We start from the raw sequence: 14,903 nt of genomic DNA, 5'->3' as shown, positions 1-14,903 counted from the left end.
TCTTTACTCTCTTGAATTCAAAACCCACCAAGGTCAACTTTGCATTTCATCCTTGAAGGGTTGATGAGATAAGTACTAGTTAAGTAGTGGAGCCAATGGTGCCAACTGACCCCTTCCTCCAACATTTTGGGCCTTGTGCCTATACTAGAGACATTTTTATTGAGGCCACCTGCTTAGGCAGCACTAGTATCCATTTAGTTGTTCTGGTCATGTGCATATATTAGAAATAATTATTAGAACAGTGATGAATAGCTTGCAAATGAACTTGTAGATCATGGAACAAAATAGAATGTCACACTGTACATTATCTTAGTTTTTGTGATCATATCCCTTCATGGTCAAATTTGCATCACTTTCTTTACATGACTCAATAAAATAAAACCAATGAAATTATTGGATAGATCGAGTTGACTATATTTTGTCCATAAAGTTTATGACTGTGTGCCTCTGTCAGAAATCACTATTATTGTGATTCACAATAAAGGAGTGAGAACAACCAAATGTTTATTATGTGCTGAATGTTCTACATAAAGAATATGCATATACACACATGCAACGTATGCAAAAAAAAAAAGATATAAATAAAAAAGAAAAAATATCTTTATGTAAATTTGTTCTATACTTCGGAAGAATTTGGTGAAAGCAATGGTGTCACTCTAAGCAAAGCTTTCAAACATCTTTCACCTCTTGGACTGGTAGCTTTGCATAAGATCACACTATTGATAGAGCACTTTTTCTACACCATTCCATCAACTCTGGCATGCACTATGGGTTTTCTCTCTCTCTCTACTTTTAACTCTGAAACAGACTCTGCTCCCTCAGAGTTGGCTGGATTTATGTGATCCCTACTTAGGCATCCATGTACTACTCATTCCTTATCCTCTGGTTACTCTTGTTGTGTCTAACCCCATCTAAGCCCTACACTTACCATTATCCCCACCCCTTGCTTTTCAGGAATTCCCATCCTGCTCATGTCTTTCCTGCAGATGTTGACTTACAAAGGTTCAAAGGAACAATAAATGGTGTCAGTCTCACTAGTCTCAGAGGGCTTGAAAAGTCCATGGGCACTGCCCTTTCTTCAAGACCCAACGAGTGAATAAAAAAAAACTTTTTAATTATAATGAATCACAAAAAAAAAGATGACATTAATATCTGTATATTACTGTTTGCCATGACTTTCTACAAATATTTTTTGTACATCTTCCAATGTATATGGTATTAACTATTATACTTTTGGCTATTAAGTATATTGTATCTCCCACATGAATGTTTATATATGGCAGGCTTCTGCTCTATTTCCATTTATTACATCTCATTATCAACATATTGGTCAAGTGTGTGTGTGTGGCAAAGAAGTATGATACATAAATATGCGTGTGTGTGCTTGAATGCACTCAGACATGGGAAGACCTTATGCTGTAGAAATAGTCATGGAAGAAAATTGTCCTTGTAGACAACACATGTAAAAGCATATTGGATTGTAAATGATGTCATGAATCGTAGGACTCGTGCATTTCTCTATTTTTCTGTGTTCTCAACTACAATGGTCAAACCTATCATTCACAACCTGATAAAAGTAAATTCATTCCTATATTAGAACAGCATTTAGTATGCTGAGTGTGTATTGTTTGCTAGAATTAAAGTTACAGAAAGCAGCATTGGATAAAATATGTTCAGGTAAATTGTATTTAGCATTTAGACAAAAGAAGACCTGCTGCTGCAGAAGTAGTCACAGGAGAAAACTTTACTAGATAACATGTGAGAAAGATGAGAAGAATTAAAGCTTCTGCATTGCAACAGTTGGGAGAAACACTTCAGAGATCTAGCATAAATGTTTATAATAGAGTGGACTCTGCTAAAGACTTGCTACCAAGGGCAGTGTTAAATGAATTAGGTCTACCTTCCAATCATACAGTGTTAGTACAGCCTAAAATCTTTACAGTACCTAGTTCAATGTTATACTGTTTTAAATGATGAATTTCTTACACAAGTCAACTTAAGCTTTTCAAAAAATACACAATGTGAAGTAATTAATAGTCTGAAATTCATAAAAGAAAGTGAGTTTATGTACTGTGAGGAGAGGTGCTGTAGTGTTTTCTTAGACAACATTGAATGGTTATCACTGGAAGACAACTCAGTACTAATATTAGTTTGTGCCTCACAAATAAGATAAAATAGGCCTTATTTCCTTTCTTAATAATTCTTAGATATCATATCCACCATGTATGGTAAAATAAATCTAAACAATCATTTTTTTGTAAAATGTATCTACTAAAAATTACATGTGCATGTGCGCAAATATAGCAATTATATAAATGCACATGTGTGTGGGTGTTGTGTATTTAAAGGTTTAATTTGAATTTTGTAAAATAGATTGTCATAAATTATAGATCATATTTGAAAAGAGATTTTACTTGTACTGTATTTTCACTTATTAAACAGAGTAAAGTGTTTATGCTATGCAATTAAACTACTTGCCTATGAATTGTAAAAGTATTAGAAAACACATCTAAGTGTGTGTTGTGTGTTAATCTGTGATTAATATTTTCTGGTAAAATTACCAATAGCATACCTTATTCATTACTTATATCTTGAAGTATTTAGAACTTTTAGCCAATTCAATATACATATGTGTATATGTGTATGGTTGATTATAACCTTTTTTTTATATATATATATAAATGTGTGTGAATGAGTATGTATGTAAAAATAAGAGAGAGTAAAATTGTTTCCTTAATCTAAGTTATTGTCATTGGAACTTGCTAGCTTGCAAATTATGTTGATCATAGATTTGTGGTCTTACCCTCTTAAAGTCTTCTTTTTTTTCTTTGTTTTTTTTCTTTCAGTGTTGCAAAGTATGTATTGCATGCAGGCCATGTTTTTACAGTTTTTCACTAAGAGGGCAGTTCACTTCAGTTATTATCACAGCATCTTCCTCTGCCTAATAATTTTACTTTACCTTGCTATTTGTGTTCATTTACTATACTCCTTCTTTTCCTCTTCTCTGTTTCGTTCCTTACTATTGTACTTCCTCTTTCTTCTGTATTCTCCTTTAGCTTAGTTGTGTCTTGTGAACCCTTCAAATAATTATTGCTCAAGGACTCTGTGTGTGTATTTAAGTATTACAAATTTTACTTATTGTAGAACTAAGGAAGTACATTCCGTCTGTGCTTTGATGTGTAGAAGAAAAAAGCAAGGAGTTTCTTGGCAGACTGTTTCATGATTTGTCAATGACTACTTGAGAAAACATTCCTGGTTCCCTTTCTTAATCCATGGCACAGAATATTTAACTGTTCTATAAAACTAATGAATTAGTCTAACAACTGTTAAAAAGTTTAATTTGCATATTAAGATTTTTGATGGGCAATTATTAATATATATTTTATGCACAACACAGTATCAATTGGAAGAACTGAAATTTAAATATTACAAAGCCTAGCAGTGTGTGAATGTGAATGCATCCTTTCTGTGCTTTTAATGCATGGGAAAAAGAGAAAGATTTCAGTTTGTCAACCACTCCTCAAAGTGACGTACATTGTTTTCTTTCCTAATCAATGGCATAGAATACTTAGTTGCTATATAATACAATTGTAAATTAAGTTAGCACCTTAGTGAATAGCTTAATTTGAGTGTTTTGTGCTTTTGATAGTACATCAAAGCATTGAAGGAATGCGTTGTGCCTAAAATATATATTGTTTTGATTAACAATGAACTATGTAGTATGGAGGTACATGTATATTAAAAGTATATTAATTATGATGAAGCAGTGGTGAGATAACAAATAGGTATAGAGACATTTACAGTTGTGTAGAAGTTAGGTTATGAGATGAGAAAGAGATCAATAGTGTTTGGAATGTCTGTGTGTTACTCTGCAATGCAAGGTTGGGATGAGACTAGATTGTGTGTCTATATGCATGCGTGTGTGAGTGTGTTTATGTGCTGTGCATATATATGTTTATGTAAGGTACACACACAGACACATATATATGTGGATACATATGCATGTATGTCTCCTTGGACAAGTGTCTCTCTGTACAGCACCTTGGACAAATCTTTTACTAAAGCTCTCAAGTGACCAAAGCTTTTGGAGTAGCTCATTCAGAGTGTGTGTATGTAGGGGAAGGGTATGTATGTGAGAGTTCGTGTTGGCTCTCAGCATTATGCTTGTTCACTAGTTATAAACAATAGTGTCACTATTCATACAGATAGTATCATTTGCTTGCAGTACAATATAAAAGTATATCCAGGCTTCTTAACATGTTTTGATATATTATGCAATCATTGTAAATAAAAGACCCAATCAAATGATACTATTTGTATCCAGTTCTCCATGAACCATGTCTGGGTTGTTGATTGATAAACTGAGAGGTTACTGTCTCACTTTGGGATTGGCATCAGGAAGGACATCTGGCTATAGATAATTCTGCCCCAATGTACTTTCATTTGACCCATGAAAAAGTAGGCATTAAAGTAATGATGTTGATATGTATGAATATTTGTGTGTGCATGCATACACAAACATGTGCATGCTAGCAGTGGTACCCATCCATTTCAAGGTATGATATCTAAAATGTATGCATGAATTCACTGTTTTGGATGAATTGCTTCAAAAAGAATTCAGTAAGCTTGCAAATGTTGATTCACTCACATTTGTTACGTCCTAACAATTCAGATGATGGTTCAAGCCAAGTGTCACAAAAATGCACAAGAACTACACAAAAATTATATAAAGGAAAACATACTTGCACTATTTTTTTTTAATATTTACTAGTAGAACCTGCATATTTTTTTTTATTTCTTCACACAAATCTACTACTTGATATCAGTACTTTGTGTTTATTATTTCTCTCTCAAATCAGCAAAATTTTTTGAATATCTGTTTCCATACTTTGGATTATGCAAGATACTGTCAGAAGATAAAAAGAAAGAAATTCAGATGTCAAATAGTTTTTGATCTTCTTGAAAACTTGTACTCCTATCCAAAATTTCACTGTGGGTGCAAAACTTGGAACATGCCTACAACTTGGAACATGCATATATGCATGTAAATTTTTATATATTTGTTCAAAAGATATGCATATGTGTATGTGTATGCATATGTGTGTGTGTGTGTATGTACATATGGATAGATGTATGTGAAGGTGTGTGGCCTAGTGGTTAGGGTGTCGCACTCACAACGGTTAGATCATCGGTTTGATTCCTGGACTAGGTAGTATGTTGTGTTCTTGAGCAAAATATTTCATTTCATGTTGCTCTGTGGGTGGGAGAGTAGCAGAATTGTTGGTACATCAGCAGAAATGCTTTAAGCTTCTGACTCTGTATATTCTAAGTGCAAATCCTATCTGCCTGGAGAAGGCAACAGGAAACCACTCGGGTATTCATCCCAAGTCTAGTCATGGTACTTCCAGTAATCTACTAAATGGTGACAGGGGAAGGTACAGGCCCTCCCAGGTCAGATAGAGAGTGCTGGAAAAAGTTCACATGCACAGGACTTAGCTAAGTGCAGACCACCACTAGAGACTGCATACATACATATATTGCATAGTTGTATGCTTGTGTATGTATATATGTATATGCATGTATACTTATGTATGTACATTTATGGATAGACAAGGGAGAGTCAAAAATTTTATGTACTCTTGTTTTTTCAATGTATTTACACCAGAGCAGGGAATAAACAAGTATATCATTTTTCTACATGTTCTCTTCCCTTTTCAATGTACTTGGTCCATTGGTCCACAAGCTTGCATATTCCTTCGAAGAAGAATGTTTTCAGTTGGTCATGCAACCATTTGTGCACCACTTCCTTTGAATCTTCATCTATAGGAAATCGATGACCTTGTAAACCATCTTTGAGCTGTCCAAAGATATGATAGTCAGAAGGGGCGAGATCTGGGCTGTAGGCAGAGCGTTCCAGCACTTCAGAACCCAATTGATTAATGGTTTCAACGGTCTGAGCAGCCGTGTGTGGGCGTGCACTGTCATACAACAACAAAACTTTCTTCAACAACAGGCTTTGGTGTTTGGCGCAAATTGCTGGCTTCAGTTTGTTGGCCAGCAAAGCACTGTATCTTACACTTTTCCAGTAGTCTTCCAGTATAGGCCCTTTTGAGACTCAAAAACAGGTTAGCATCACCTTTTCCGTGGAAGACTGTCTTGAATTTCTTTGTTACTGGAGAGCCAGGATGTTTCCACTCCATACTCCCTCTTTTGGATTCTGCTTCATAATGATGGACCCATGTTTCATCTCTTGTGACTATTCTGCTCAAAAGTTCCTCACTCTCATTGTTGTAGCAATTGAGTAAACTTTGGCAGACCTCAAGACGTTTGCACTTATGCCCTGCAGTAAGCTCTCTTGGCACCCATTTTGCACAGACTTTATAGAAGCCAAGCTCATCGTAGATGATTTGAAAGGCAGAATCATGTCTAATCTGCAGAGAATGAGCAACCTCATCAATGATAACTCATCGGTTCACCATTACTATCTCTTGAGCTTGCTGAATCTTCTCATCAGTGGTGAAAGTCGACAGGCGTCCTGCTCCATCTTTGTGCATCACTCTTGCCCAGCCACTTTTAAGCTTCTTAATCCACCCATACACACTTTTATGCAGTAGTGAACTGTCCCTGTATTGTGCTAAAAGCCTCCAATTAATTTCAGCCCTTGACACCCTTTCCAACCAGAGAAATCAGATCACTGCTCTTTGTTCTTCTTTGGTGCACATTGCTAGTGGAGCAGTCATGCTTACACTGTAAAACCAGAAAGAAAAATAGTGTTATCGGGCTCAAACTCCGATCACGTGACCACAATAGTACCAACTATAAGCATGCATGCACAGAGGGCAATGTGACAATAATAAAGATATGTTATAGTGAAAGTGCTGATAATTTTTTACTTCCCCTCATATATAAGGGTATATGTGAAATGTGTGTGTGTGTGTGTGCATGTCGTATATGTATTAAAAATGGGTAAAGACCCACCTTGGTCAAGAACAACCATGGGATCGCATCTAATAAGTTATACTCCAAAGCACAAATTTGGGCAAGATTGTTTATGGAAGACCAGCAGTCACCCATGCATGCCAGCCTCCCCTTTCCATGTCACCGATGTTATCCAAAAGAAAGGCAGAGGCCGATACAACTTGCCATCAGTGACATCGCAAATCATTTCTACAGCTGAGTGAACTGGAGCAACATGAAACAAAGTGTCTTGCTCAAGAAGCCACACTCATGTATATACCTATCTATGTGCATGTGAGTATATTCATTCATTTTGCTTTCAGTTTTCCATGCTTACATAAGTAGAACACTTCCCTTATATTAGCCCTTCCCTGTACTCCACACAGCTTTGAAAGCACAAAGTGCCATACAGTTTGTTGGCAAGACAAACTGACACCAATTTGCAGTGTTTTTGTGCAAGTGATTGCAGACATAAACAGACACACATCCATACATGTCTTCTGTTTTCCCCTCTACTAAGTCTCCTCACAAGACTTTGTCAGTGTAGGGATATAGTAGACAACACTTGTGTAAGCTTTACACTGTAGAAGCCAAGTGGTGGACAAACAAACTTCTTAACCATACAACCATCCCTTTACATATGTGTATGTATATATATGTTATATGTATGTATGTATTTATAGGTGTGTGTGTTTGAGTATATATGCATAGATGTATACGTACAGATGCACAAGTATACATTTCATTTGGTGTGAATACGTGAGTTGAAAGAGGTTTTCTTGTATCTTGAGAGGGTCATTATACCAATAACAAATAAACACACTGGTTCTATTTCACTTCTTATTAAACACATACTTAACCAGTTAATTAACTCATCAAATGTTTGATTACCCATCCAGTCAATCAGTCAACTAGGTTCATCAAAGACCTCTCATTGTCATTTGCAACCTCATCAATGATATGCCCTCTCTACTCAAAGACAGCTTCAGATCTTTCTGCAGCAGACTAACAGAGAAGGCATGTCATTCATAAGGTCATGAAATAGTGAAGAAAGAACTTTCAAAAACCTAGCTGTTTTATTGATTAGCCGAAATATTAATCAAACAATCAATTTAGTTAACTAGTTGTCTAATAACATAGAGCTAGTGAGTGTGTGTTTATAATTAGTCTGAGGCTATTACAGTAGACACTTGCCCAAGATTTCACATGACACAATTGAATTCAGGTGTGTGTGTATGTATATATATATATATATATATATATTATGTGAAATAGAAAGATGAATAATCTTGTAGTAGATTAATCAAAAGTTTGCGTTCAGCTCCATTTCTTCAATTCACCAATAATATATATATATATATATATACATATATATATATACATATATACACACAAACACTAATGTGTATGTATATTTTGTATGTGTGTATATATATATATATATATATGTACATGCACACACTTGCATATATATATATATATATATATATATATATACACACATGCATTTGATTTGCATTTTTATGTGCATAATCATACTTGGAAAGATGCCCAGTTGGACTGGTTTTGTGTCCCTTTTTTGTCTTCCAACTTCATACCTACTATATCTCTGTGTGTGTGTATCTCCCCACTGTCTCCTTATCTTTTCTACTCTTTTTCCTCTCCTCTCTGTGCCATTCATTCTGTATTACTTGACTTGAAGTTTTTGTTTTGTTTTATTTTTTTCAATTTTGGTAGTTATTAACATTGGTGTATTTATAAAATGTAAATATAGTAATACTAATAAGCTTGTTTATTTCAATTAAATTTCAATTTTTTTTTTATAAATGAAATTCTTGCATTTTCTGCTTGACTTCTTATAATTCGTGATATCTATTGATGGTTTATTTTTCTCATTGACTCCTGAGAATGAATTGAATATTATGAGTTCCATACTTTCCAAAGAGCATTAGTGCCATAGTCTGAATAACCACATCCACTCGCTGGAACTGGTTATGACTCATCTTCCTGGATCATTACCTTTCTTTAACTACACTCAGGCTGCAAGCAATTGTTTTCAAAAATCTATTCAGTATTTTGCTAGTTTAAAATGTCAGTTTTCACTGAACACTGCTGCAAAATCCAAATATCTTTTAAGATAGCTTTTCATTTAGAATAGTAGCCTGTAAGTATGGGGTGGATTAGCATTATCAGCATGTCACCACAATTGGAGTTCAAGGCTTTTTGACATCAGCTGTGTCTTTCATCTGTCTAGAGTCAATAAAATAGTACTGTTAAGAAGCTGGGGTCAGTTCAGTTAACTATATTCACTTTTCCCTTTGTACTTAAGGAAGAAATCAATATTATCGACAGGATTGTTGCATCCCTTCTCAGATGTTTTATGTCTTGCTTCTTATTTTTGTTTTGCTTGCTTTAATTTTTGTTTTGTTTTGTTAAGTTTTTAATTTTTTGCATTAGTTGTCACTGTAGTTTTCTTCTTCTTTGGGGATATTGGTGGATTTTAATGTTCAATATAATATTATAAAACAATAACAAGAAATAAATTATTGATATTTTAAAATACTAACGAGCCTTTTATTTCAAATAAATAGATCAATTAGTTGGTGAAACGACTCACTACCTGGATTGATTGTGGTAGACACTTTGAAAGTTTAATAGTTTAAGAAATATATATTTCCTTTCTTCTTGTATGATATTAATACTAACTCATGTTTTAGGCTACTGATTCTGCTTGCAATTAATCTCTGCTGTTTCTATAGTTACATTTAATCCCTAGTTATAAATAGTAATCTGGTATTTGGTATTTTTAGATGTGCTACACAACCTTTTAGAAATTTTGACATACTTTCAAAGAGAATTTATTTTGTGTACAGATAAAAATGTATTTATATTCTCTTAAATTTCGTAAAGATTATATGTATTTTTTTATTCATTTGATTTTGTATTTTAGAGGATATTTTCCCTATGTGTTCATATATATATATATATTTCTAAATTATATGTTCATTACTTTGACTCTTACCCTGCCACACACTCTCTTCTCCCTATTACATATTGTACTACCCCTGTTATTTTCTCATGATCCCTACCCTTCTCTAGTTTGTTGTCATATCAAGCCAATTAGATTAGATGTGCACTGTAGGTATTTTTATTGTCTATCCATAGTCTTCACCCTAGTTAATAACATGCATGTACACTTTTTTCTTTCCTAACTGTCAATGTTAAATTTTACTGGGTAGCAGTATAGATTTGAAACAACTTTTTTTGTGCTTTGTTGAATGTTTGGTGTAATAACTAATTGTCCCAACCTGTATGTGATATATTAGGCAAAAAAATAACAGTTTTCTCACTATCTTTTAGCATAATAGTCAGTACGTATACATGTATGTGAGAGTGTATATATTATATATATGCTGAAACACACACATAAATATTCATATAAATAGATATGAAAATTTCCTGTTGAGAATACAGCTTTTATATTTTGTAAGAATGTAACCATAGCTAGATGGAACAGAGTTCTAACATATGGTTGTTCACCAATTCAAAGACATTTATTTACCTTTTTCCATAAGAGTTATTGATTTTCAGTATTGTGTTCTTCAGCTGGATCACCCCCCCCCCTGACCCCACTCTCCCAATATCATTGTATATCACTGTTTTCTCTCTCTGTGAATGCATGTCAGCAAATCTATTTGTAAAGCATAGCTTTACAGAAGAAACAAACAAACAAAAAAAGTATCTTTAATATATTGGTATGTGTGTATTCTCACCATATGATGTTTTTCCCATATATGTTTACTGTTGTCTTTTTGGGTTTTTATTATTATTATTATTTTTGTTGCACAATTTTATTTAAATTGGCATTTTTTTTTTTTTACCTCCTTGGTCATAAGATAAGACTGAACGTAAGTTGTTAAAAAGAGGTAAGCCGAAATTCATTTATACTGGTACTAAAAGAAATAAGTAAAATGCTTGGAAAATTTTTTGGGGAATATTTTAATACATCCATGTATATAAAGTCTGGATATTAGTGCATTTTTTTTTTTGTTTTTATTTTTAAATTTCAAATTGTATTGGTGCAATTTGTTTTTTTTTTATCTTTGTGTTTTAGTTATACATTCTGTGTTTAGTTAATATTTTTGAGTAAGTTATGGAGATGTGGAATATTTTGGTTGTTTTAAAAATTTTGATATATGGAAATGAAGCAACTCTTGATTTTATTTTAAGGAAAAAAAGTAATAACAAAAAAAATTTTAATCAGAAACTGAAAAGTTTTCCAAATATAAAACTTTAAAATTGCAAGGATATGCAGTATAGGTGTGACTACCATTCCCATAGTTGTAGATGCATGACCATTTTGTTAAGTTTGCTTAGAAAGCACGAGTTTCTGAGTTCAATCCTACTGCACAACATCTTGAACAAGTATTTTCTGTTATAGTCTTGTGTTGATTTGAGTCTTGTTGAGTGAAATTGAATGAATGGAAACTGTGCAAAAGCTAGCCTTGTCACAATGTCAGATTAGACTACAAATGTCTATGAAATGCTAGCTAATCATTCTTCATAATCATCTGAAGTCCATAAGATTAATGAAGAGAATGAAGATAAAACAGACTTTTTAAAATGCCAGGACAAGCAGTTGAACCCTCTCTATGTACAAGAACATACTACATATGCAGAAACATGGATTGTTGTTGTTGTTTTTGCCAATAGGGAAAATGTTTATATATAATCAGCATGGTAAACGAAATTAGCAGTATAATGGTTATAGTAATATATCTACCCATTCTCAGTACATTCTTATTTCTTTACTACCCACAAGGGGCTACACACAGAGGGGACAAACAAAGACAAACAAACGGATTAAGTCGATTATATCTACCCCCAGTGCAACCCCGAAAGGATGGAATTTGAACTCAGAATGTAATGGCAGACAAAATACTACTAAGCATTTCGCCCGGTGTGCTAACGTTTCTACCAGCTCGCCACCTTACATTCTCAGTACATTCTGACAGATTCAAACATGAATATGCTGACCACTATTGTTTTCCTTCATCAGAGAACACCTCCTCTCTATAGACAATGTGTGTTCATAACATACATAATTCATTGACGTTAGAGAGCGTTGAGACACCAGTGTTTCAACCTTATTGTGTGTCTCCTTAGTCAAAGCTGCCCCTGGATCAATAAATCAAACAAAAGTACATGCCCTTTATTTACAGAAATCAGCTAACCAATTATTTGGTGATGCATGCTGATATCTGCCAAACTTATATTAATTCATGTGTTGCACACTGAACAGCAAAAATCCAAGCAAGAACATATCTGTTCAATCTCAATATATTCTAGCAGATTTAAACTTGAATATGAGAATGGATACATTATTGTTAGGATTCTTGTTGTTCTGCATGCATCTCATGAATCAGTATCAGTTGTTCAGCATGCATTAGCAAATAATTTGTTTGTTGATTTCCTTAAACAAGAGCCAGTACTCTTGTTAGATACATTGATTGCAGGTGCAAGGTGGGGGCAATTTGACTGAGGGGGCACACTATAAGCTGGAAAAATATGGAGTCTTAAAATACCCTTATATCAATGAATTGTGTATTTATCCCCACATAAAAGTGGTTGTTCTGTTAGAACAATCTTTACTGCATTAGTTACCATGAAAAAATCTCTCATGTTGGCTTTTGGTGCAAAGTGCACTCTTGTGTGTGTTATGAACATACATCATCTAAAGGTAGGCGATACTCTCTGATGAAAAGGATCGGTGATCAGCATGTTTCCATCTGAACTTGCCAGAACATATTGAGAGTGGATAAATATGGTATTGTTTGGATTTTTGCTGCTCACAATACAACTCATGATTATAGTGATAGTAGTTATTTAGATACTTTTTCTTTCATAATTTAATTATGTTCTTATCAAAGTAAAATATTTAATTATTGGAAATGCTTGTATGAAGCTACTCTTTAAAGTGATACAAAAGCAATTTAGAAATTGAGAGATGTTTTACAAAGACTTCTGTAAATGGTGTATAGACTATCCTATTGAAAAGTTTAAGAAACCTGCTAATTAGGTTGTATTATTAGGAAGAAATAAATTAAGGTGAAATTTTGTCATAGAAAATAAACTGAACTGTGCATTTTGTAATCTAACTTGTAAATATCTTTGCTGAAATTTAATTTTAAAAAATTTGTTATTGTGATCAATATGGATACTACTTCAAAGTATTGTTTAGCTGCAAGTTAACCCTGGTAGAACAGACCTTATAATCAAATATGATACAAATATGACCATACCATCGTTTGTGGAATATCTGAAACTATATTATCTAATGTTTTGGTGGGATTTATAAAACAACTTTAACGCCAGGTTCATCTTCATAAGAAATATTTTTACTTAAAGGCCCTTATGTTTGCCTTGGGCATAACATTTTTATTAACATACAGTACATCTAGGACCATATTATCTTTAAAAAGATTGTCGGGTGTGATAGTTAGAAGTTTTAGCTGTCATTTCTAGCAGATCCAGCAGGCTTGAAATGGCCCCCTTGATTCAGTGGTTTCACTCCTGGTGATTTATTTTTGCTTAGTACCTCCCCCCACCACCATGCTTGCTTAACACAAATGATTGCCTTTTTTTTTTTTTAAATCTAACACATTACAATGATGAGCTATGTTCATGTTCAAAGAGTATACTGTCAGTTCTTATTTTAGCAAGCAAGTATAATCAATTGCTCTTCTATGTGAATATAATACTGGTATTCATGAACTGAAGTCAATCCTTAGTACATGTATAGTGAAAAAGAATAAAGAGTATCTAGATGATGGTTAGAGCATAAATCTATATATAATAGACTTATGATTTGCAGAGTAGGTCGTATTGTTGGCTGTAACAACATGACATGATTATCTATGGAAAGGGCTAATGGGAAACACAGTAACAGGGAACATTAATTTATACAGATGTACCATACATTATCTTTCATCTATTCATCACTCTGGGAATTTATTGATCAAGGAATTAGGCATTAAATGTCCATCAGACTTTAGAAAGCTCTAGTTCATTAATTTTGTTAAATGAGTTAACTGAAAATGTTTAATCAGTTTTTTGAATTAACTGAGATTAACTATTATAGACATTAATGTTGTGCTATTGTCTGTTATGCGTGGTATGTAAATTAATACTTTTAATTAGGATATTACAGTAAAGTGAAAAGCAATGGCCATTAGGATGGAATCTTCTAGTTAAGGGACCACGGTTCAAAACACATTTGGGAACTTTTACAATCTACACAATACAGTTGGAAAAGAGCTAACTGTATTGTAGATTGCAGAACAATAAAATAGAAAATATCATGGCTACAACAGGAATGTTTTGAGAGAACAGATAAGGGTACTGACAAATGCAAGCAGTGACAGCACTGTAAAGTAATGAAATGTTCTGTTAATATGCTGTGATGTATTCAACTCTTGTTATAGATTAAAATGGCTTACTGCATGAAAACAAAATCTTTAGTGATTTCTTTATGATTCAACATGTTTATGGATTCACCACCATTTTCACTACCATCTTGTAGTACTATTTTTAGTACTACATGATGGAAAAATTGTCAACTCTGACAGAGTTTGAAATATGGCAGCCAATGAGGCAACCTCTTTGCAGTCACTAAACTTGTCAGAAATAGCAGTCAGGTCACTCTGAAATCATACTTTACTATCTTAAATAAGGAAAGGATATATTAACCCTTTAGCATTTAAACCAGCCATATCTGGCCAAAATAATCCACCTCTTTTATCTTCAAACTGGCCAGCTCTGACCTCTCACACTTACCCTACAATATTATTCTAAAAATAAATAATCATAACTAATTGATATCAGTACGAGTAAATAAGCATTACACTTGACAGAGAAATCTGAATGCTAAAGGGTTTAATTTTACA

General features: G+C 33.6%; 1 protein-coding gene across 18 annotated transcripts in view; it reads left to right on the top strand.

Annotated features, from left to right (window-relative positions):
- The window catches only part of LOC115209152 (polypeptide N-acetylgalactosaminyltransferase 1), a 612,460-nt gene that overhangs the window by 428,229 nt on the left and 169,328 nt on the right, over positions 1–14,903 (top strand). For 8 of the 18 annotated variants that reach the window (XM_036502255.1, XM_036502216.1, XM_029777444.2 and 5 more), the window contains 2 exons: positions 2,847–2,855; positions 10,854–10,883. The exons of 3 other annotated variants lie outside the window; for them this stretch is intronic. In XM_036502255.1, coding sequence (XP_036358148.1) covers positions 2,847–2,855; positions 10,854–10,883 — 39 coding nt within the window. The remainder of the gene's footprint in view (positions 1–2,846; positions 2,856–10,853; positions 10,884–14,903) is intronic. 7 more of the 18 variants (XM_029777460.2, XM_029777437.2, XM_029777426.2 and 4 more) reach the window with 4 other exon arrangements.

Source organism: Octopus sinensis, linkage group LG1 (assembly GCF_006345805.1).
Source record: "Octopus sinensis linkage group LG1, ASM634580v1, whole genome shotgun sequence".
Taxonomy (NCBI): domain Eukaryota; kingdom Metazoa; phylum Mollusca; class Cephalopoda; order Octopoda; family Octopodidae; genus Octopus; species Octopus sinensis.
Note: the sequence above shows the minus strand (reverse complement) of the source record. Positions and strands in the feature narration are given on the sequence as shown.